This window comes from Engraulis encrasicolus, chromosome 4 (assembly GCF_034702125.1).
Source record: "Engraulis encrasicolus isolate BLACKSEA-1 chromosome 4, IST_EnEncr_1.0, whole genome shotgun sequence".
NCBI lineage: Eukaryota > Metazoa > Chordata > Actinopteri > Clupeiformes > Engraulidae > Engraulis > Engraulis encrasicolus.
This window is the reverse complement of record NC_085860.1, coordinates 37,734,086-37,759,932: the sequence shown is the minus strand read 5'-3', so window position 1 is coordinate 37,759,932 and position 25,847 is coordinate 37,734,086. Positions and strand designations below refer to the sequence as shown.

Sequence of the window (25,847 nt, the reverse complement as noted above, 5' to 3'; positions counted from 1 at the left end):
AGTTGATAAGAACCCTGACCTCTGACCTAGGTACCATAAGCTACCATAAGGTACCATAAGTATAGATTCTTTAGGAAGTCTAGATACGCCACTGGTTGGTTTCACTGTGTATTTCCGGTTTCCGAAACGAGGCAGGTTTGTATTAGTTCTATGGCAGATTCAGAGCTGTAGTTGCAGTTCCACCCTTATCCACGTGGCGGCCCGGAGACCAGAATGAATCCTATGGAGTCCTATGGCGCAAAATCCCTCATGGTGCCTTTATCTCATTACATGATTTGTCCTCGTGTAATTCGGATATTGCTTTCAAAAGACTATATATAGAAAATACCCACGGTTGAGTTAGATTTTTTGAGCCACGCATATGCTTTAAAAGTGATTTTAAGTGTCTATGACGTCACATCCTTAGTAAAAAGCTAGCGAGTAGTGAGCACCAAAAACTCCTCCTGTAAAAAATCAAACGGACATAATGTGTTTTTTTATTAAACTGTTGAGTGAAACCCTTATAAAAGTCTCCAGAACGACATTCAAATCTGAGCTTTGTTGAGGAGACCAAACAAAAACAGACAAAAACCATAGAACTAATACAAACAACTGGTACAATGGGGCTTAATAGCAAGTGGCAAGGCTGTTCTATAAGGGCTGTGCCATAAGCAGCCCTCACTGCAGCACCTCACCTGTATGTATGTATGTATACATGGGCACTTCTGATCCGATTAGAATAGGGATATTTTTCTAATCCGATCAGGAATTCCCTTGTATACGGCCCGATCGGACTAGATTTCTTTGATCGGATCAGAATTCTAATCGGACTAGAAGAGGTGGTGTAGTCCGATCAGATGGTCCATGTATACACTCTAGAATAGAATAGAAATAGAATAGAAACCGCCTAGTGCAGGGGATCCCAAACTTGAAATGTTCTCTGTTCCAATAAACAACACAACTACAATAAATACGACGTCAACATGCACAAAGATATTATTTTCATACTATAGAAAACAATGTCAAGGCCCACTTGGAATACCTTGGCCACCAGTTTGAGAATCAGTGACCTAGTAGCTCAACAGCACAGTAAACCACTGAGAGGTGATGGAGCAAGACAAGTGAACTTAATCACCACACTTTATACGTTATTTCAGTACGCCAACACACTGTAATGAAGTCATTTCCCTCGATCATAGAGGAGTGGACTACGCTAGCACACTCACAGCGCCTCCCTCTGGCAGTCAGGGGTCATCACAAAGCAGCTATAAACCCTGTAACTCTGCTGCCCTCTAATGGTGACTCTTGTCCACTGCACATCACAATAACTCCACATTGGGCAGCCATGAGGCAATCAGTAACGGGTGAGCAGTGCACATGCACACACTTCTGCTGCTCATTAAAAACTATATACTCATCACACACACACACACACACACACACACACACACACACACACACACACACACACACACACACACACACACACACACACACACACACACACACACACACACAATCACCAGCAAAGAAATAAGAGAAAGAGAGACAAGGGTGAATTGGCTACAGTAAGTTTTCTTCACTGAAGATGATAGCCTTTAATGCTGCCACTGTAATAACACGACATAAGCAGCCGCCCACAATTTACTTTTCTTTTTTTGTCTTGTAGATGTAAAGCAAAATATAGTCTACATTTAGAACCGTTGAGCACCCATCGAGCAGCAAACGTCAGATACAGTATATTCTAATTTGCCTTTAGTCCTGTCTGTCTCCATTCTGCGAGTCTGTGCCACTATTATTTACTAGGTCAGAGTGGGCCCCAAGTTGCAGTAGGTTGGGAACCTCCGGTCTACAAGACACCAGCAAATGGGCAGTAATTATCCTCTCGAAGTCTGTTACCGGCACTGTCCAAAAGTCAAACCCATGGCAATGTCCAAAAGCCAAACCCATTAAATGGCTCGTTCTCATCCTTGTCTTTCTTTCAGTCCCAGAGCCAGGAGCAGCAGACTCAGGAGCCCCGGAAGAAGAAGAGGAAGGTGTGATGATGGTGGAGGTGTGGAGTCGTCTTTTCCTTTTCTCTCTTACTCCTGCTCTCTGTTCTTCTCTTTTCTCTCCTCCTCCTGCTATCTGTTCTTCTCCAGAGAGCCCTTGGTGATCTCCATAATCTGGTAGATATCCAGCGCTTCACCTGCAGACAGGAGTGTCAGCACTGCATTACCATCCAATGATGACCTTCCAATGATAACAGTATTAAAAAAAAACATGCAATGGCCTCTTCCAAATTATTACGCAAAGCAGAGTTTCAAACCTTTTTTTGCCTTGTAAATAACTGAAAATTGTCATCTGTGAAACCGTCTTGGGACCCACAATTTTCCATGGTCTGTACATTGTTGTGTACATTTTGTCGTGTCCTCGAAATCGTCAAATAATCATCAAATATATATCTAAGCATTTGATAATGTGCATCAGCATTTGCATTTTATGCTGCCATACAGCATGTCTATCAACTAGTGGAAATGAGTTTAAACCATGTTTCACTCACTCTCTCTTCAACTTCACAGTCATTTATTGAATATCACATCTTGTTTTAATTTCGTGACAGACAATAAAAGGGTGAATTAATATGTTTTTACACCGCAGCTCCGCCACTTTTGGGTCGTGCGACACACTTTTGTGTTCCGACCCACGAGTTAGGAAACACTGCTTGAGTTTGAAAGCAATGGCTCCCTCCATTCAGTGTCCAGGGTAATCTTTTGCCCCTATTACGTGAGCGGAAGAATTGACGTGAGAATAGAGGCCGTGTTGTTGGTCAACATGGCATCTTGACAATATGTAAAAATAACATGCCACTTTGAACCGTTTGATCACGTGTTTGTACACAAAAATGCGTTCTCACCAACACGCAGAATACGCTAACATGAAATAAGATGCCTTTTCATGATGCCAGTCTGTGTTGGTGGTGCGTTGCTGCTCACCTTGGGGGATGCTGTATCTGCGCTGGAGCCCTGTGGGGTTGGAGGGCGTCACGCAGTCCATGGTGACCTCCTTACGAAGACACTGGTCCACGTCCACCGCGCTGAAGAAGGCCACCGACTGGGGCAGGTCCTGCAGACGCAGCTGATACGCAAACATGGACCTGCAGAGACAAATATGACAGCAGTATACAGAGATAACAACTTATTAGAAAGTATGCACCTGCAGAGATGACAGACTGAAAAAAAAACAAAAAAAACATCGACCCATGATCTAACCCATTGGTTCTCAAACTTTTCCCATCATTCCCTCCTTCGGTGGGTCTGAATGCTTCCAAGTCCCCCCAACCAACTGATTTTACGATCGCTGCGCTGCGCAGAATCAACGTTCATTTCCTATGCTTTTCAAATTCAGGACAATTAATTTTAGAATAGAATGTTGGTGAGGGCTTAAAATGTATTGCTTATTGGGGAGACAGGAAAACATTTCCTTGAGGGAAAAAACCCAAAATCTTGCTTGCGCCCCACTTTGAGAAACACTGATCTAACCTAACAACCAACCGAACCAATCTTTTTTTTCCCTTAGACTTGAGCAGGTTGGTTAGCGGTCACCGCTGGTCCTGACTGTAACACTTTAGAATAACTACCTATAAACAGCTTTATAAACACTTTATAAATAATGAACTAATTATCAACAAAAAGTTAACAAATGTTTATAAATGAGCAAGAAATACAATGTTAACACAGTCCTGGAAGTTTCTCCTCCAAAGACCAGAAGGCAAGAAACCACATGACACTCACTGTGCAGTCGTAGTTTGATTCTTACTCATTTACAAACATTTGTAAATGCTTTGTGATATGTTCATTATTATTAAATGTTAATAAAGTGTTTATAAAGCTTTCTTGGGTAGTTATTCTAAAGTGTTACCGTCCTGACTTCTGATCTCTCACCCCTTATCTCTCACTCCAGAGTAACCAAGTAAGGCACCTCGTCAAATAGTAACCATGGTAACAGTAGCAGTGATAGGGCATCTCACCTGGTCAGTAGGTTGCTGATCTGCAAGGCGAGCGCGGCCCTGTAGCGGTCGCCGCTGGTCACCAGGTAGCGCACCTCGTCGTGGATGCTGATGCAGAATCGGCCGTCGACGTCGTGCTCCTCCATCAGCCAGCGCATAGCGACCAGCAGCAGGTGAAGGTAGTCCACCGCGGAGCTCTGCACCACCCAGTTCACACGGCTCGTGATGAACTAACACACACACACACGCACACACACACACACACACACACACACACACGCACACACACACACAGAGAGCATTTAAGAGAACACTATACTGATGACTCGTGATGAACTAACACACACGCGCGAACGCACACACACACAGAAAAGGATAGCAGTTCAGAAAACACTATACTGGACTTGTGATGAACTAACACACACACACACACACACACACACAGAAAAGGATAACAGTATACAACAATATACAATGACTTGTCTTGTGATGAACTAGCGCGGGCGCGCGCGCGCGCGCGCGCACACACACACACACACACACACAAACACAAATAATGGACTGACTGATGAGTAAGAGTGGTGTGTGTGTGTGTAAGGAGTGAGTGTGTGTGTGTGTGTGTGTGTGTGTGTGTGTGTGTGTGTGTGTGTGTGTGTGTGTGTGTGTGTGTGTGTGTGTGTGTGTGTGTGTGTGTGTGTGTGTGTAAGGAGTGTGTGCGTGCGGCTTGGTGTGTGTGCGCGTGTATGTGTGTGTGTGCATCCTCACCTCGTCTCCCACTGCGCTGGGCTCCAGTGCTCTTGAGATTCGGCAGCCCAGTACAGGCGTGGCCGGCTGCGGCGAGTGGGCAATACTCTCCAGCTTGTTAAACATCTCCGACTCCGTACCGCCTGCCCACACACGCCGATCCACGATGGACCACTTACGCCGACGAGACCTGTGACACACACACACACACACACACACACACACACACACACACACACACACACACACACACACACACACACACACACACACACACACACACACACACACACACGTATACACACACAGCTGGTGATCCAAGGCCAAGGACACAGTGATGGCTCTCTCTCCCCTAACCCTGGTGGTTTCCTCTCTGCATGGCCAGGCCTTTCATCCTCCAGAGGTCCCGACTCCAGATCACTTAGCCCTGAGGTCCCTCAGCACTGAGTTCCCTCACCCCGGAGTTCCCTTATCCCGGAGTTCCGTTACCCCTGACCTCACTGCTGATTGGATATCTGTTGTGTACATCTCACCCCTGATTGGCCAGGCGTTGTATCTTCCAGACGTCCTGCATGGAGATGCTGCCGTCCTGATCCCTCTCAGGCTCCACCCCCAGCTTCTGCACTAGCCACTCCCCCTCCTCGTTAAGGTGGCACCTAGGGACACAGGGACAAGACACACAAGACATGCACGCATGCACACGCACACACACACACACATACGGTTATTAACACCTGGGAACACTAGGACAACACACACACAGACACACACACACACACACACACACACACACACACACACACACGGTTATTAACACCTGGGAACACTAGGACAACACAGACACACCCACACACCAGGGCTTGACATTAACTTTTTGGCTTGTTGGCCATTGTGGCTAGTGGTTTTCCCGAGTCACTAGCCATTCAGCTATTCTACTAGCCACAAATTTGATATTGTTTCTTCATTATGACACTGTACATCTAGCCTCATAAGAGACCTTTGTCTTGAACTTAAATTCCAACAATGAATACACAAGAGGCAAAGTGCAGAATATAGGCTATTCTGATGCCATACCCACTGGCATATACAGGTACTCTATTCAGTGTCAATAGCCATACCATAGAATATAAGCTACCTGCCAATTTGGCTAGTGACTCTAAAATGATTACCAGTCACAGCCAAGTTTTACTAGCATTTGGCTAGCTGGCAGGTGCCAGTGTCAAGCCCTGCCACGCACACACACACACACACACACACACACACACACACACACACACACACACACACACACACACACACACACACACACACACACACACACACACACACACACACACACACACGTGTTCATTAACACCTGGTGACACTAGTACTAAACATGGAGGCAGACATGGGCTAGTGGTTCAGGAGATGGACTTTAGATTGGAGGGTTGTAGGTTCATATCCCACCCTTGCCGTCCCTACCACACTCCATGGCTGCGGTGCCCTGGGGGTTCAGCGGGGGTCAAGGAGGCAATTAGGGGCCCGGGGCGCCAGCTATTGTAAGAACTACAATACCTACCTGCGTTTTCCTTTAGTAAGTTAGTGTTTACATACTTGCCTAGTCCTTTTGTCAGTCTACGTGTATATAGGTGGTTGACGTTTAAGGGCGTAACGCAAAAAAAAAAAAAATATTATCAAATTCCTGAAAAAAATGATGGATAAAAAAATAAATAAAGCACTTAGTGGTCTGTGGAATTTCACCTTATTTTTGCCATTTTTGGGAAAATGTGTCCTGCATCAACACATTGCATAGGCATGTCACACCGCAGGAAAATGGAGTCACACCACAGGGAATTCACTGCATTATGGCCATTTTAATCCTTTTGTACACATGACTGACATGAGCTCATGCTAAATTGATAATGATATTGTGTTTAATGTGTTTTCATTCATAAAAAACTTTTTTTCCTCCTATAAGTGCAGTCACACCACAGGACACCATAAAATGAACCTAGGCATTGTGTGACAGAAAGATTGCAATATGAAGACATATTAAGAGGTTAAGAGTCACCTTAAACTTCCACAGCACTCTCCAATAACTGAGGTACTGACTGGTTAGGAGCCAGTCTTTAAGACCCTTGTAGTTGGCCTTGCAGCTGCCCATTCACAAACATTGACATACATGTCACCGCACAGGACGCAATTTGTGTTACGAAATTGAACTTGTATTTAATATTACTGTCTTGAGTTTTTTTCACATTCACATATCTTAATATAAAGTTAATATTTATGCAATCATGCCAAATGCTTCATACATTATTCAAAATGTTGTTGGTTAATTTATATATATATTATATTCCAGGTTTCATTTATGTTACAGTCACACCGCAGGATATTTGTCATATAAACCTTTACATAAATCTTAACAAAAATGTTTCTTCTCATCTAAGACTAATATGAAACATAATGTACCACATCTTCTTTCATTGGCATTTGTTTTTTAAAGGAAAAATAACAGTTTTGTAGGTTTTTAACCAATGTTACGAAAAAACAAGGCGTCACGTCTCCCACCCATATGTGTGTGTCTACATACCGGCGTAGTCCCTTGGTGAGGGCGTACATGCGTCGTGCCTTGCTGGCCGCATCCTGCTGACTCAGTCGATGGTTAAACTGCATCAGCAGTCGCTCGGCAAAGGGCTGCCCAGCCCCATAGATACGACCGTAGTTAAACACCTGAAAACACACGCACGCATGCACGCACACACACACGCACACACACAAATATGGCCGTACTTAAATACCTTAACAGACATGACACACACACATACGCACACCCACACACTATTGCCTACTGCCTCTGCTGTGTGTGTGTGTACCTTGGCATGTTCTCTGCTGATGCCCACTGTGTGTGTGTGTGTGTGTGTGTGTGTGTGTGTGTGTGTGTGTGTGTGTGTGTGTGTGTGTGTGTGTGTGTGTGTGTGTGTTAGTTGTGTATGGTGACCTTAGTGTGTGTGTGTGTGTGTGTGTGTGTGTGTGTGTGTGTGTGTGTGTGAATGTGAGTGTGAGTGTGTGTTAGTTGTGTATGGTGACCTTGGTGTGTGTGTGTGTGTGTTAGTTGTGTATGGTGACCTTAGTGTGTGTGTGTGTGTGTGTGTGTGTGTGTGTTAGTTGTGTATGGTGACCTTAGTGTGTGTGAGTGTGTGTGTTAGTTGTGTATGGTGACCTTAGTGTGTGTGTGTGTGTTAGTTGTGAATGGTGACCTTAGTGTGTGTGTGTGTGTGTGTGTGTGTGTGTGTGAGTTGTGTATGGTGTGTATGGTGTTTGTGTGTGTGTGTACCTTGGCGTGTTCCCTGCTGATGCCGACCGTCTCTGCTGTGCGGCTGTGTAGGTCAGTTCCTGCACTCTTCTTCCCTTGCAGGGTCATCCAGCCAAACGCTGTACAGCCTACACACACACACACACACACACACACACACACACACACACACACACACGTTTCAGTGACCCTATCACATAATATGGTGTAACTTTACAAAAAAACATCAAAAAATGGTTTAGAACGCCGTGATTCGACACCAACATTCCGTAAACACCATCGGTGTATCTGACCTCGCATGTTGGCGAAGTGTGCCTCTCCCAAAATAATAATAATAGTAACAGTACATATTTAATAATAATTAATATCTGACTGTGCATGTTAGCGTAAGTAATAGTACATATTTAATAATAATTAATATCTGACTGTGCATGTTAGCGAAGTGTGCCTCTCCCATACCAATAATAGTAATAATAATAATGGTAATAGTACATATTTAATGATAATTCATATCTGACCATGCATGTTAGCAAAGATAATACAGTAGTAGTAGTAGTAGCAATAGCAATAATAATAATAATAATAATAATAATAATAATAATAATAATAATAGTAATAATAATAATAGTAATGTTACATATTTAATCATAATTCATATCAGACCGTGCATGTTAGCGTAAGTAATAGTACATATTTAATAATAATTCATATCTGACAATGCATGTTAGCGAAGTGTGCCTCTCCCATACCAATAATAGTAATAATAATAATAGTAATAGTACATATTTAATGTTATACCACGGCAGTCTGGAATCTCCCATTGTGACGCACTAAATTGGGTGTTGATTAACTGTCTATATATGCACACCTGAAGTAGTCCCACTATTAGGTCACTTTTCTGACCGCATAACTCCAGTGTATCAATGCGCCAAGGCACGCACGTTCATAAATTACACACAAAAAAGTTGCAAGCATTACGCGCTGAATTGACACATGTCGCATCGCGCGTCTGGAAACACCAGCAATGTATGGTGAATCTGGAGCAAATCTTAGTAGGCCTAATCACATTTCAAACATGTTTATTTCTCCCAACTGACCATCACTCTGTCAACTTTGTGATAGCGAGAGAGAGAGAGAGAGAGAGAGAGAGAGAGAGAGAGAGAGAGAGAGAGAGAGAGAGATTCCCTGCGCAAAGTAAGGGACGCCCGTTTCACGTGGGCGTTTCTTCCCCACGAGAGGAGAGGTTTCCTGTGGTTGTAGCGTTTATTAGTTGAGAGAGTAGCGTAACTTGTGAAAAGTATGGGCTATTTTCGGATCAATAACTATGGGAACGCAGTGAAATTAAATCAAAGGGAGTTTCCTATGAGATGAGAGCAGATTGACGAGGTGCCTGTTTTAATGAAGTTAATGGCGAGGCGAGGCATTTAGAATGTCGCCAAGATGCGCAGGGTATTTTTTTAATCTATTGAGATCTGTACATTTGTAGGAATCATGCCAACTGTAGCATAATCTAGTGGGCAAGTCAGACGCGCCCATATATCGGATGGGTAGAACATTGAGGTGACTGACTTGACAACCAAATGCGATAGAATTAACGACTGGCTCTTGACTTGACAACCGAATGCGATAGAACTATCAACGGTGTCTTGGTCATAGCAACCTTCAATTTAGAATTAGCAACGGCAGTTCGCCAGAAAGTTATGAAAAGAACCTTCTTGTGGCGGAAGGAAGTAGTTATACAGAAAACCTTTGTTTTAGCCATTAAAGCATCAAAATAATTCCTCAAATAAATTTCAGACAGTGTGCAACCGTGGTTTAAGCGGGATAATTGACTTCACGGTGTGCGTATAACAGTCGTGGCCGCATCACCACCTAGGTGTGCATTATTTTTCCTGTTATACGCACACCGTGTCATCAATTATCCCTTACTAAATTCATAACTGACCAGTAATAATAATAATAATAATAGTAATAATAGTAATAGTAATGTTACATATTTAATAATAATTCATATCTGACCGTGCATGTTAGCGAAGTGTGCCTCCCCCAGTACAGCGGCGATCCAGAGCTCCTGAGAGTCCACGTCAGCCCCGACCAGGTGATACCCAGGAGGCACCTGCACCATGGCCTTCAACTCACTACCCACACGATCACGCTACACACACACACACACACACACACACACACACACACACACACACACACACACACACACACACACACACACAATCAAATACACGTACCTACACCATGGCCATCAGCTCACTACCCACACGATCACGCTACACACACACACACACACACACACACACACACACACACACACACACACACACACACACACACACAATCAAATACACGTACCTGCACCATCGCCTTCAACTCACTACCCACACGATCACGCTACACACACACACACACACACACATACACACACACACACACACACACACATACACACACACACACACACACACACACAAAATCAAATACATGTACCTACACCATGGCCTTCAGGTCACTACCCACACGGTCACGCTACACACACACACACACACACACACACACACACACACACGCACACACACACACACACACACACACACACACACACACACACAAAATCAAATACACGTACCTACACCATGGCCTTCAGCTCACTACCCACACGATCACGCCACACACACACACACACACACACACACACATACAAAATCAAATACACGTAGCTATACCAGAGACGGTTTAAATGCAGAAGAATAGAGAATCTTTGCCTATACCATGGCAATCAGCTCACTACCCACACGATCACGCTACACACACACACACACACACACACACACACACACACACACACACACACACACACACACACACACACACACACACACACACACACACACACACACACACACACACACACACACACAGAAACAAACACACACACACAGACACACTCCCTTCAGTCCCCACCAGGTTACCCTGGCAATGGGTACAATACAGTATGTGGGTTTAAAGGCTAACTACGCAAGTTACCCTGGCGTTGCTGGCGGTCAGCCATGTTGGCTCCACAGCTCGGCGCGTCACTGTTCCCGCGGTAACCACCTGAGGCAAGATGGCGCCGTACTGGCCCTCCTCATCATAGTCTGTATGTCTACAAAACAAGAGAATTACATTGCTATTATTGTCATCATCATCATTGTTACTATTCATGTTAATTACTAACTTATTCAATTGTTGGTTAATTATTTACTTATTAAAACAATTCATTATTTACTTGTTGAATTATTATTTATTATTAAATAATCAATATCATGAGGCGAGATAGACCCATAAGGGAGTAATATGGCATTATGGCATTACACTTAGCTGACACTTTTATCCAAAGCAACGTACAGCTTTTACAGGGTGTTGGTTACAGACCCTGGAGCAATGTGGGGTTAGGTGCCTTGCTCAAGGGCACTTCAGCCAAGAATGGAGGGAAAGATAGGGGTGGGATTCGAACCGGCAACCCTCTAGATGTAAGACCACCTCTCTAACCATTAGGCCATTAGGCCACATTAGGATTATTGTCATCATCATTGATATTATTAATGTTATCAACATTATGATGAGGCAAGATGGCCCGGTAAGGGTGTGATCTGCCTATGTGGTGACAGATTACCCAGTGGCTCTAAAACAGCTGGCTGCTTAGATCACGGAAAAAAGTCACAGTTTGGCTTTATGGACAGTCATGGGTAAGCGGTTAGGGAGTCAGACTTGTGGCCCACAGATTGCCGGTTCGATTCTCGCCCATCCTCCTCCATGACTAAGGTACCCTGAGCATGGTACTGTCCCGCCACACTGCTCCCTCGAGGCGCCGTTTACGTCTGCCCCCTTGCAGGAGAGGGCCATAAATGCAATTTTGTTGTGTGCAGTGAGCACTGAGTGCTGTGGAGAGCTGTGTCACAATGACAATGGCAGTTCCCCAAGTGGGCTTTCACTTTTACTTTCACTTTCATATGAGCAGAGTGCCGACCTGCTAACAGTGCGGGGCAGCTCCCCCTTCCTCAGCCACACCACCTTCTGGGAACTAGAGAGAGAGAGAGAGAGAGAGAGAGAGAGAGAGAGAGAGAGAGAGAGAGAGAGAGAGAGAGAGAGAGAGAGAGAGAGAGAGAGAAAGGAAGAGAGTGGGAGAGAGAGAGAGAGAGAGAGAGAGAGAGAGAGAGAGAGAGAGAGAGAGAGACAGAGAGAGAAAGAGAGAGAGAGAGAGAGAGAGAGAGAGAGAGAGAGAGAGAGAGAGAGAGAGAGAGAGAGAGAGAGAGAGAGAGAGAGAGAGAGAGAAAGAAATTGGGAGAGAGAGAGAGAGAAAGGAAGAGAGTGGGAGAGAGAGAGAGACAGAGAGAGACAGAGAGAGAGAGAGAGAGAGAGAGAGAGAGAGAGAGAGAGAGATGTCAAGGGACAGTTGACACAGTCACAACAGAGTCAGTGCTTTGTTATTGGCTAGAGCACTGACCAGTTATAGTTCTAGCAGCATGCGTAATCGACTTGCTGTATATTTCCCAGTAGTGGATCTTGTCACCTGACATGGTTGAGGACAGTATATGCATGCATTTATTGAGTCACAGTAATGGTCATCTGAGGCAGTTGATGATGGCATATTTATGAAGTCATATGAAAGGGTCACCTGACACGGCCCTGTGCGTTCCTCCAGAATGACATCATCTTGTTGATCTCGAGCGCCCGCGTGGCGTTGGTGCCCCCTCTGCCCGCCTGCAGCGTGCCGTCCTCCATCTTGCTCAGGAAGTCTTTGGAGAAGGGGCTGCCCACGTTGTTATCATTGCCATCCTAATATAGGACAAACAGAAACACGATACAATACAGTATATTATTATTATTAAATCATGAAATACTGTATAAATATATTATAATATATAGATATATTTATTATTATAATGGGTTGGAAACATTATTCATTGCCATCCTTCTATATAGAAATGTTAAAGATATAAATGAATTCAGATGCAAACCCCTCCAAAAGCCATAACAAAAATCTGTAACATGTAATTTTTAAATAGCATTATCGCAAGTAACTCAAATAAAAACCAATTCAAAGTTATTTTCAAGTACAGCAAGTAAAGCCCAAACAAAATTAAATGGACTGATTTTTGAAGTTTACTACATGTATAGAAATGACTGTTTTTGTAAACTTATCGCAAGGGCACTTAGAGGGTTTTTCATATGAATTATTGAAATGTATATTTATTATTATACATGCATATACTGGTATCTATTATTATAATAGTACAGCACCTTGTGAGGCAGTTTGAAAAACCAGCAGCCGGGAATGTTGACGTCGTTATATGGACCGTTTCCATGGTGATAAGGACACTGGCTCTCCTCTGGGGGACCGTCAGGGTGATTAGACTCCTGAAATATGAAGAGAGAGCGTCACTCTGGAACATGGAACACAAAAACAACACATCAACATGAAAGCGTAGGACTGCAAAGAGACAACGTTAAAGGGGCTCCAGGTAGGATTAAAAGTTAAATTAATCACGGCCCCGAGTCAGCCGATGCTTATGTGGGTCATTAGTAAGTGAACGATGGCTCTCACGACCACTTCCACGGTCCGCTGTCAGAAAACCCCATGTGCAACTTTTGACAGCACGGTCCGAACGAGTGTCGTGGGAAACACTTTTCATTTGAAAACATCGCATTACATACCGTATTCAGATCTGTATTAACTGCTGGCAGTCCGTGATGAAAAACAGTCTCACAGCGAGTTTATTTGAACAGCATTTTTTCATTATGGTGTAGATTTTGAGACAGGCATGCCACGGGCACCGCGCAAACGACGTCATCCTACCTTGTGCCCCTTTAACATGATATGTGGATTCTGAGTGTGCGACATCATCACCTTAGAGTACTTGACCTTTGACCTTCCCCTGCTGTACGTCTCCTCCTCTCCCACGTCCTCCAGACCACTCAACTCCTCTGCCTGCTCACACACACACACACACACACAGACACATTATGGCCCACCTCTGCTTTTCATTGTTAAATTACCAAAAAATATTTTGATTGTTTGAAAAGGAAGGGAAACTACCGTTTGAACGAAACAAGGTAAACTTGGCAAGAATTCTAAAGGAGATGGGTCAAAGACGTGCAAAATGGCATTGTCATTCAGTGTAACGGATACCTTCTGCTGACTGTAACGGTAAAAAAAATGACATGGATGACAGCCGAGGCTTTCATGAATTCACTGGAAAAAAATAAAATAAAAAGAGTCATGTTTTTTGCAGTTACAGTCAGCAGAAGGTATCCGTTACACTAAATGACAATTTCATTTTGCACGTCTTTGACCCAGATGCATTGTTTCAAGTCTGCTGTAGAGATGAATGGGAAATAGCACTCTACTTCCTTCTTCTGCCGCAAAATAGCCTATTGTCCCGCCCCGGGCGATTGCTTCACTTTGAATTAGAATGTTCAAGTTCCAAGATAGTATACATCAATGTGCTGCTGTAGGTCAGTGGTTTTCAAAGTGGGGGGGGCGGGGACCCCTGGAGGGACGCGAGGTGTTGTAAGGGGTCCGCAGAAAGTGGGCAAGAAAAGTATAACAAAACTAAATAAACAACTGAATAAATTGAATAACTAACAGACACCAAAATAAGATAAACAATATTCCCATTACTGAAAAACTGTATTAATCTATCGCATCCTTACACATTTTTAACTATGAACCATTATCAATGTTGTTTTATGCATCCCACTGTTGCACTGACTCATATACCCAAATTATGGTTGTGAAAAACAAAAATTCAGTACAACCCATGTAAGGGGGGACTTGGCTGGAATCTAGCAGTATATGGGGGGCCTCGTCATGGTAAAGTTTGGGAGCCTTTGCTGTAGGTTGTACATTAAGGCCAGGCTCAAACTACACGACTAGCGATTATGTGTCCGATTTTGACATCGGGGTGCACCACACACTAGAAGAGAATCGCAACTGTCCATCTTATCGCTGCTCGCAGCCAACGAGACAATGCCCAACGTTCTATTTCCAGTCGCAAATATCAGACAGTGTTTGATTTCTACAACTTGCGATCGGCGACTTTTTGAGCTGCTAAAGTTCTATCTTAGAACATCGCACACGACGAGGAAATCTTCCCCGACAATCGCTTGTGATGGTCCTGGGGGGTAACGTTCCAGAGATTGTCGTAACAGGGGTTTGCAGCTGAGAATCGGGCCGATAGTCGCGTAGTGTGAGCCAGGCTTAAGACAGCATGCTTACGGTCTGCCAGACTGCCATGAGGTCATCATGTGGGGGCGTGTCAAAACACTCCGGCTGCTCGCGGCCCTTCTGGTCACAGTACTCTCGATAGATCTCCTCCAGCGCCCTGCAACATAAAACCAAAGATCTTCTAATAGAGTAAGATAAATCAAACCCCGCCTACCCAAATGCAAAGGAGTGTGATCAAGTTTGGTCTCCTACGAGGGTGTTGTCCCCTCCTCCTTCTTCTTCTGTTTTTGTGGCGTCTGGTGGCGGCCTGTATAAGATGTGATCTACCGCCATCTACAGCGCTAAGTGAACTCCATTTAAGTGAGGTGAAAGTGAAAGCCCAACTGGGAAACTCCAACTCCCATTGTCATTGTGACACAGCACTCCACAGCACACAAGTATTCACTGCACACTGCACACAATGAAATTGCATTAATGCCTCAACCGTGCAAGGGGGCAGCCTCCAATGGCGCCCCAAAGGAGCCGTGCAGCAGGAGGGTGCCATGCTCAGGGTACCTCTGTCATGGAGGAGGATGGGGGAGAGCACTGGTTAATTACTCCCCCACCAACCTGGCTGGTCTGGAGTCGAGCCTGCAACCTTTGCGCTACAAGTCTGATGCCCTAACCGCTTACCCATGACTGCCCATTTCTTCTCAAGCTAAAGTCTCCTAAAGATCTCCTAACCGAAGGTCTCCCAAAGGGCTATTCACCTGACGTCACATGGAACCTGGTGAAGTATGGACCCTACAGAACACTGCCCTACACAGGCGAAATGCAGTAACTACATATTTTGTCAAAATTGAATTTAGGCTTAAAATGGTCTTTATTAGAGATGTACAGGATCCAAGATCCGGTTCCGGATCCAGCAGGATAATAGGGTTTTTCAGACTATCCGGATCCGGCAAGATCTTAAGCAGTGGATCCGGTATCCGGCAGTTACCTAAAAATCAGGATCTGGAGCATCTCTACTTTTTATGTAGCCTAGGCTTTTCAGTCAGTCTTTCAGTCAACCCCAATTGCTGCATGGCGTGAAAGCCCTTTGGAAGCGGCCGTTGAAGGCAGTGTGGCAATAAGCCAATGAGTTTTTAAAATAATTCGCGCCAACGTAATAAAAAGGGCCCACGTGTGCGAGTTGGTTATGTGTTTCTTTCAACCCTTTCGTAGGATCCGGTATCCGGTTCCGGATCCGGCAGGATCTTAAGCAGTGGATCCGGTATCCGGCAGGATCCTAAAAATCAGTATCCGGTGCATCTCTAGTCTTTATTACACGTTCTTTGTCTTCTGACAAAAGCGGTTCAAATGTGTCCCGATTTAGAGATGCTGCTATATCAAATTTGCAGTAACTTCAAAATCCAATCTAATACCAAGGCTTTGAAGCCATTTTTCTTAGTTTCAAAGTTGGCGCATGATTGCTGCACTTTGCCCTTCGTAAGGTGCTGCAGTACAGAATATCTAACTCACCAGTGAGGGCAGACGGGTCCCTCTGCCTCCCCCTGGTGGTTGAGGTTGTCTCTGCGTCCGGGCACCAGGTAGCCCCAGCCGTGCACGTCGCTGTAGTGCAGGGGGAAGCCGTCCCACGTCAGCCCCATCAGCTTGGGGGTCACGCGCATCTGCAGGCTGATGAGGCTGGCACCGGGACACCACGCCTCGTCCTCAGACACACGCACACACAGCTTACGGTACCAGCTGGGGGAGAGCGCAGAGAACACACACACACACACACACACACACACACACACACACACACACACACACACACACACACACACACACACACACACACGCACACACACACACCTTATGGTATCAACTGGGGGAAAGAACAGAGAGCACACACACACGCACATGCACACACGCACACACACACACACACAGCTTATGGTACCAATTGGGGGAGAGAACAAGTAGTAAGTGGAGCAGACAGGTGTGTGTGTGTGTGTGTGTGTGAGAGAGAGAGAGAGAGAGAGAGAGAGAGAGAGAGAGAGAGAGAGAGAGAGAGAGAGAGGAGAGAGAGAGAGAGAGAGAGAAAGAGAGAGAGAGGGAGAGTGTGAGTGTATCTGGGTTGTGTGTGTGTGTGTGTGTGTGTGTGTGTGTGTGTGTGTGTGTGTGTGTGTGTGTGTGTGTGTGTGTGTGTGTGTGTGTGTGTGTGTACCTGGGGTGTCCAGGTAGGTGCTGCCTCCTCTTGGGCAGACAGGTGAGTGTCTCCTTTAATCTCTCTAGCGCCGCCCTGCTGGGCTCAACGCACTCCAACTCCTCCTCAGGTGGCGGACCGGGGTCTGGTACACATCACACGCGCACACACACACACACACACACACACACACACACACACACACACACACACATACAGTAATTATTCAGCACACACACAATCACACAGTTATTAGCACACACACACACACACACACACACACACACACACACACACACACACACACACACACACACACAAGATTAGCATTTTAATAACAACAATAATCATCATCCTCTTCATCACTATAGTCTTTGCAATCACCATCATCATCATCTTTAGCATTTTACTTCTGACCTGTTCTGCACTGACTTAGCATTTATTACAAGTAACAACAAGCAGGACCGCTGATAGCTTTGGCTGGGCCCTGGACAAAGTCTTCTGAAGGGGCCCCCCAACCAACACATTCAATGTAATGAGGACCCAATTATGGGCCCCCAATCTCCCTGTGCCTGGGGGTAACTGACCCCTTTGTCCCCCCTTGTCAGTTTCCCTGACAACAAGCAACAATAAATCATCATCTTTGTGCTGTCTCTCGTGCGTCCTCCTCTCCTTCTTTACCCTTGTCCAGATCCACAGCAGCAATGCTGGCTGGCTTCCTCTCCTCCGTCTCCGCAGCTGTCTTCTTCTTCTTCTTCTTCGGAGCGCTCTTCTTCACTTTAAACTCCTGGATGTCCCAGTCCAGGTCCCAAAGCCAGGGGTCCTCCTTGTACCTGACGTGGCGCCAGGATAGAGACATACACACACGTTTAGAGGCTTGTTATTTTTTTATATTTTTTTAAATTATTTACCAGTATTTATTTTCTATACTATTTTACATACATTCATTTGTATCTATTTTATGAAGTTATTTTTAAAAACTTGTTAACTATTAAAATACTCTTTTTATTTTTCTTCTCTCTTTATTATTTTCCCATTTCTGATTTGATGTATAAATGTATTGATTAGTGGTGTGCATTGGCACTACCCTCACAATTCGATTTGATTCCAATTCGGGAGGTAGCGATTCGATTCGATTCTATTCAATCCGATTCGATCCGATTCAATCCTACAATGCATTGCAATGCATTACATTTCTACAGAAAGCAAAGCAAATGTTTCATCAGTCATGATGAGGTAATACAAGTATTCACATACTGAGCAACAATTCATTGGCTGTTTTCTGTATCAGTCTTGCAGTTTTCAATGCTTTGAAGTTCTTTTAGTTAATTTAACATTCATTTGCTCCCGAAATATCAACGGACGTAATTGAAACTTAAAAAATTTGCCGCATCGATTCTGGAACTTTCCGCATTAAATTGGATCGCCCATGTCCCGCATTGCATTGCATCGCCGAATCGATTATTGTTGACACCACTAGTATTGATGCTTTTGTTTTATTCGTGCTGTTCTGATCAGTTTTTAGTGACCTTGGGTACATCGAAAGACGCTTAAAAAATGTATTATAATAGTATTATACCAACACCAGCTGCAAAAAATGTTGTGGTTCATTCTGCCACTCAGTAACATATGGATCAACAACGACAGCCATCCCCTTTAACTCCTATAACTACCTTCAAGAGGCAAATAAAGACTCTTCTATTCCCTGACTAAACTCCCCTGTCTTCCCCTCTCCTGTCCCACTATTGTCTCCTGTCCTCCTCCCCAGGGCCGGGTTTAACGCACAGGCTAGATATGGCTGCAGCCTAGGGGCCCCCATCTGCCAGGAGCCCCCACCACAGGCTAGATATGGCTGCAGCCTAGGGGCCCCCACCTGCCACTGACCCCCGAATTGGCCAGAGGGGGGTGGGGAAAGTGGAGGGTAGGATTTTGACAAGAGCAGTATTGAGAAATTTGTCTGCAAATGTGTTATTCTTAATTCCTATCTTGGAATTCAGATGCTGGCTATGTAATTTTGTTTGCGAAATTAGCCATCTAAGTGGGCCTCCAGCAACCTGCAGCCTAGGGGCCCCAGACCATATTAATCCGACCATATTAATCCGATGAGGTGTTCTCCTCACCTGTCGTCCTGCAGCAGTTGGCATGCGTCATCAGCCAGCCTCATGAGAGAGGTCTTCATCTCCCTCTGCAGCTCCTCGTAGGTATCCTGAGCTTCCTCCACGTAACGCCTCCAGCTCTGGTTGACCGGCAGGTAGCTGACACCCATCTCCAGCATGCCGGCTAACGTCACCGGGTGTGGACACCTGCATATACAGCACAATATAGATTATAGAGTCATCTCCAGCATGCCGGCTAACATCACCGGGTGTGGACACCTAGAGGACAAGTATTTATATACAGTACAGTATCTACACTGTATGGTATCATTTCCATCATGAATATCTACACTATGTGGTGTCATCTCCATCATGAATATCTACACTATGTGGTGTCATCTCCATCATGAATATCTACACTATGTGGTGTCATCTCCATCATGAATATCTACACTATGTGGTGTCATCTCCATCATGAATATCTACACTATGTGGTGTCATCTCCATCATGAATATCTACACTATGTGGTGTAATTTCCATCATGAATATCTACACTATGTGGTGTCATCTCCATCATGAATATCTACACTATGTGGTGTCATCTCCATCATGAATATCTACACTATGTGGTGTCATCTCCATCATGTCAGCCAACGTCATAAGGTGAGGTCACCTGACAACAAGGATTTATGTACATACATTACAGTACGCATGTATACTGTATAAGGGTCAATGATGTTTTAGTAGTAGCGCACGTCAGGGTGGTGCAACCACAGCTAATGCCACTATTATGTGGATGATTTTTTTTTAGTGGATTATCTAAGAAGCATATTCATTGCAGTACATTAATTAGCAATTACTAGTTAATTAATGCGGTTGTACTACCTGACGTCTGAGTCCAAAAAGACGCCATTGACCCTTAGGCTATCTTGGCACCTCCAGCATGCCAATGGTACATCACCGCATGAAGCCATCTGGAGACAACAGCGGTGTACAGGACAAAGCATGTGTGTGTGTGTGTGTGTGTGTGTGTGTGTACGCGTGCGTGTGTGTTGTGTATAAGAGTCCCAACCTTTCCATGAAGAGAGGCAGCTGTTGAGTAAACACCTCGTGTGTAGCGAGGACATCCATGGCACAGTACTGCATCAGGTCCTGAGAGATACATAAGATATTATACAATACACCAGGGCTATTCAATTGGAGGCCCGAGGGCCACATGCGGCCCATATGCAGTCCACATGCGGCCCAGGCATGGCCCCCAACTGAAGCAGTATACATTTCAGTTTTGTTACTGCAGTACAACACATTATTGCTTGTGAATCTTCTGCTTGTCTTATACATTCACATTCAATGTGGTTAAGTTTTAGGTTAGAGGAACATGTTTAAAATGTGTTTGTGGACTACTGATTTTAAGTGTCATTTCAGTGGTCGTGATGTCTGAAAATGTGTGGCCCGACTGCAGTTATTGGTTTCGAAATGTGGCCCTGATGAAATTCTAATTGAATAGCCCTGCTATACACTGTATAAGCCATATGACAGGACATCCACAGCACAGTACAGTAACAAACATTGAAAATTCTATAAACCATTTTGAAGTCTCCCAGAAGGGTGTGGCTGTCTTGAAATGGCCAAGATGTTGGTCATGTTAGCGCAAAAGTATCAAACGTACCGCTACAAAGTGATAAATAGTGAGCAATATACGTGAGGTGATTACCTGAAAGTTCTCCCTGACGTCTGCCATGCTGCCCTTGATGAAGATCTCTCTGGGCTCCTTCTTCAGCGCCTCCCCCCCCACGTAGAGCGCATGCACGTCCGCCAGGTTGTTGATACTGCTGATCTCAACCCAGTCCCACGAACCGATCTACACTCACAAGCATAAACAGAGTCAGCTGCACTGGACAACTACGCTGGGATTTACCGTACAGTAGAAGGACTCTAACTACAACAGGTGTGTGTGTGTGTGTGTGTGTGTGTGTGTGTGTGTGTGTGTGTGTGTGTGTGTGTGTGTGTGTGTGTTTTGTTTTAACTTAAATGGGTGCCTTCATAGGGCCGCAAAATTATGGAAAAAATTATGTTTCATGATTATGATTATGTTTCGCGATTATTAATTACGATTACTAAACAACTGAATTTCATGCAAAATATTATTTGAAATCACAAAATGAAATATAACCAAGATTGTATTATATAAAGAATGAACTAAAGAAAACTGTATTGTAATAATTATGTAAAAGGCAATGGTGGGCTTACAGATTTTTGGCCAGAAATACCAGCCTGTCAACATGTTCTGGCATCAAGGAACCCGAAGGCAGGTCACTATATTGTTCTCTGTGCAATCACGATAATGGTCACGGTCATGATTTTTAATCATGACGGCCAAAATCATCAATCAATCAAGTAATTGTGCAGCCTTATGCCTTCAGAATGTCCAATCGTGTGTGTGTGTGTGTGTGTGTGTGTGTGTGTGTGTGTGTGTGTGTGTGTGTGTGTGTGTGTGTGTGTGTGTGTGTGTGTGTGTGTGTGTGTGTAATATCATGAATTAAGAAGTTTACCTTGACTCCCTCTGTCTGCCTGCCCATCTTCTTCATGTGCTCTCTGACCTCTTGTAGCCCTCTTCGCTTGCCGTACCTGTTGGCCATCCAGAGGGAGCGCTGGAACCCCGTCAGCCCCGAAATGGCCATGTGGAGACTCATGGTGTCCAGGAAGCGCATCTTGGAGCCCTACGCAGACAGGAAGTAGTCAACATTACACCTTGGAATCCTATGCAGACAGGAAGCATGTCACACCGCAGGAAAATTAAGTCACACCACAGGAAATTCACTGCATTATGGCCATTTTAATCCTTTTGTATACATGACTGACATCTGAGCTCATGCTAACTTGATAATGATATTGTGTTTAATCGTAATACGTGTTTTCATTTATTAAAAAAACCTTTTTTTCCTTCTATAAGAGCAGTCACGCCACAGGACACCATAAAATGAACCTAAGCATTGTGTGACAGAAACATTGCAATATGAAGACATATTGAGAGGTTAATAGTCACAATAAACTTCCACAGCACTCTCCAATAACTGAGGTACTGACTGGTTAGGAGCCAGTCTTTAAGACCCTTGTAGTTGGCCTTGCAGCTGCCCATTCACAAACATTGACATACATGTCACCCCACAGGACGCAATTTGTGTTACGAAATTGAATTTGTAGTTAATATTACTGTCTTGAGTTTTTTTCACATTCACATATCTTAATATAAAGTTAATATTTATGCAATCATGCCAAATGCTTCATACATTATTCAAAATGTTGTTGGGTAATTTATATATATATTATATTCCAGGTTTCATTAATGTTACAGTCACACCGCAGGATATTTGACATATAAACCTTTACATAAATCTTAACAAAAATGTTTCTTCTCATCTAAGACTAATATGAAACATAATGTACCACATCTTCTTCATTGACATTTGTTTTTTAAAGGAAAAATAACAGTTTTGTAGGTTTTTAACCAATGTTACGGAAAAACAAGGCGTCACGTCTCCCACCCACTGACATTTGTTTTTAAGAGGAAAAATAACAGTTTTGTAGGTTTTTAACCAATGTTACAAAAAAACAAGGAGTCACGTCTCCCACCCAAGTACATCATCTGGTAATCAGGGTCATATTGAGGGGCCATGGTGATTTTTAGGCCTGTATCTTCCTTCAAACTAAAACCAGAGGTGTCAGAATCTGCTTGTAAATTTTGTATGCAATTCACAGACTTGAAAGGTGGGCATGGCACCCCAACTTTGGAGGGCTTCATCTCCGCAACCGTTAGACGTAGGGTGCTAATACTTGGTATTCTTTCAATTGACATCAAAAGGTACCTGTATGTGAGATATTAGGTAAATTGGAGAGGGTCACGTGGGGAAGGCGTGTGAATTGACATCGAATGACCCTTTATTAAGAGACACTCTATATGACAAGAAACATGTCTATAGAAATGAACGGGGGTGTAACTAGCAAGCCAATGCTGCTCATGCGCAGTTGAAAAATACGGAGAAATAGCTGTCCGAAACAGCTACGCAGAGGCGTCATGAAGATGGCCGCCAAGTCGAGGGACTTTGTTTAATTGCGCCCTTCACAGACCGGAAGTGTGTTCACTAGTCAAACCTTAGTGTTGGTGCACTGCAGTATTCTGCAGTGTCCTGAGACGTTCTGTGGTGCTCTGCGATGTTCTGTTGTGCTCTGCTTGTCACAGTGATTGATACAGCAGTGGCATGACCACCTGTGACCTCAACTAGGTAGGTAGGCTACTACTGACCTTGAGAAGGTACTGCTCCTTGATGTAGGAGCGGTCGAAGCTGACGTTGTGCCCCACCACCAGCCTCTCCTGCCAGTCCCCCCGGGGCGGTCGACTGGCACCAGCCCCGGTCTCCAGGGGAATCAGGTCGGACAGGGACAGCTCACTAGACCAGCTGAAGCGCTCCTCCACCAGGCGCTTGCTGCACCACGAGTACCTGCACACAGCACAACACACAGGCCAGGCACTCTGCCATGTAAATCATCATGTCATGTCACTAGTGTCTGCATGTGTGTGATTAGAAAATCACTCGACCAGACATTTTTTTACTTTGTTGCACTAGCATGGTGATTAAGATTCTTTCTGTGTGTGTGTGTGTGTGTGTGTGTGTGTGTGTGTGTGTGTGTGTGTGTGTGTGTGTGTGTGTGTGTGTGTGTGTGTGTGTGTGTGTTACAAGCACTAGGCCCAAAGCCTTGAAAACATGGGGGGGGGGATCTTTTCTCAATTACTTACCATGCGGAGGGGGAGACAGCCACTGCTAGTGTCGGACACTGGCCCTCAGTCATACACACCTCCACATCAAACACCAGGGCCTTCTCATCGGGGAAGTCCACTCTGTGGTGCTCACCGCCGGGGCCATAGCGGGTCCAGCCCACCTCCCAAGCCCAGCTCTGGGGCATGGTCGGCAGCTGGCTGAGCTGCAGGAGGCTGGCCGCCTCCAGGTAAGGCAAGCTCTGCTTCTGGGCCAAGATACGAAAGTGTTCGTCAATGTTGTCGCCGTACATGTGCGGCAACTCCAGCTCTACATCGGGGAGCAGAGCCGCTTCCTTGCCCCACAGCTCGTGCCTCTCCAGATGCCCGATACTTCGCTGTACGTTCTCCTCTTCGTATACGGGCTCAGCGCCGCGGAATATCTGCTGGTGCAGGTTCACCGACAGCATCTGGATGTTGAGCGGGTTGACTCTCCTCTGCGGAGAGTTGTTTACCTGCTCCACGTGCGGCTCCGCAGAGGAACTTCGCAGCCTCCTGAACTTCAGCGCACGATGCCATCGCGCTCCACAGCGAAGGGACACGGGCAGCCTAAACATAGTTCTACCCGCTGTGTTTTGTCTGTAGGTATCAAACACACTCCGTCGTTACGCAGAGAGATTTGCGCAAGTGCGTAAAATACATGTCCATGATATCCAAAACGTCTGACACCAGAATAACCTCAAAAGTAATTTTGCATGAGCGCAACACTTCTGACTAAACGCGTTGAAAATGTCAACAGTGATTCTCGGTCCCACGTACGTCTAGCTAACTAGCGACATCATCTGGAGTGGATGACATACAGTGAACAGTTAAACCACAGCGCTATTTGGTCGTCAGCCGCTTTACAGTCAGATTTAATATCGAATTCCACAATAACACGCTTTTTTGTGTTATTCCAAACATCCACATGGGTTTGCACAATTGCATAGGTTTTTGTATAAAATGAATTTGACAGCAATATACTTTTCATCTGGCCGCGTGGCCGTTCCTTGCGTTGACAGGCCTGCCCTCTAGTTCCTACCACCTCCGAACGCATTTGGTACACTTCCGAACAACTCCGAACGAGGTCCGAACAAAGTGCTAACTGGTCCTAATCAAATCCGAACAAGTGTGAACCTTTTCGAACGTGTTGCGAACAGTTTCGAACAGATGGGGCAAAGCGACCAATGAAATGCCACGACGTCGTGACGCCCAGCAACCAATCACCAAGTGAGTTCACATCCGGGTATTGCCTGTGGAGAGCGCCTATTTTGAATTTAGCAGCACTGTTTACAATCAGATAACTACGTGCTAATAGTACAAGTTGGTGCTTTTTTAGCGGCTATTCTTCTGCTATTCTTTGTTCTGTTTACTGTGAACGTGCTGTTTATCCTGTGGTTTTGTTTGTTTGTTTTACACCGGTGTATATTGCGTTGGATCGTCGTACTAAAGGTAAGCGCTGTTACATTGGTAAATCGAATGCACTGTTGCGTTGTTGTAATAGTGCTACTAAGCTATCACACCTATCTTCATGTGTATTGTATCATCGGAATATCTAAA

General features: G+C 44.8%; 1 protein-coding gene across 1 annotated transcript; it reads right to left on the bottom strand.

Moving 5' to 3' along the window:
• Nucleotides 1-1,534: 1,534 nt before the first annotated feature.
• On the bottom strand, nucleotides 1,535-25,034 carry polg (polymerase (DNA directed), gamma). Its single transcript, XM_063197360.1, has 23 exons — nucleotides 24,291-25,034; nucleotides 23,799-23,994; nucleotides 22,048-22,215; nucleotides 21,210-21,356; nucleotides 20,568-20,647; nucleotides 19,519-19,701; nucleotides 18,080-18,231; nucleotides 17,420-17,543; nucleotides 16,729-16,953; nucleotides 15,280-15,385; nucleotides 13,909-13,989; nucleotides 13,302-13,418; nucleotides 12,676-12,836; nucleotides 12,028-12,081; nucleotides 11,046-11,163; nucleotides 10,029-10,164; nucleotides 8,031-8,137; nucleotides 7,287-7,426; nucleotides 5,245-5,367; nucleotides 4,733-4,901; nucleotides 3,989-4,197; nucleotides 2,955-3,115; nucleotides 1,535-2,167 (listed from the first exon to the last, which is right to left on the bottom strand). Exons 1-23 carry the CDS (start codon nucleotides 24,863-24,865, stop codon nucleotides 2,103-2,105), a joined length of 3,597 nt encoding a protein of 1,198 aa, XP_063053430.1. The 5' UTR covers nucleotides 24,866-25,034; the 3' UTR covers nucleotides 1,535-2,102.
• Nucleotides 25,035-25,847: the final 813 nt, after the last annotated feature.

Bases quoted from the DNA above. Each gene is read 5' to 3' on its own strand.
- polg (XM_063197360.1), bottom strand. From the start codon at position 24,865: ATGTTTAGGCTGCCCGTGTCCCTTCGCTGTGGAGCGCGATGGCATCGT. The intron at 22,216-23,798 runs GTCAGTAGTAGC...CTGTCTGCGTAG, and splicing joins AGGAGCAGTACCTTCTCAAG to GGCTCCAAGATGCGCTTCCT. The intron at 16,954-17,419 runs GTACACACACAC...GCTCTCCCCCAG, and splicing joins CACCTACCTGGACACCCCAG to CTGGTACCGTAAGCTGTGTG.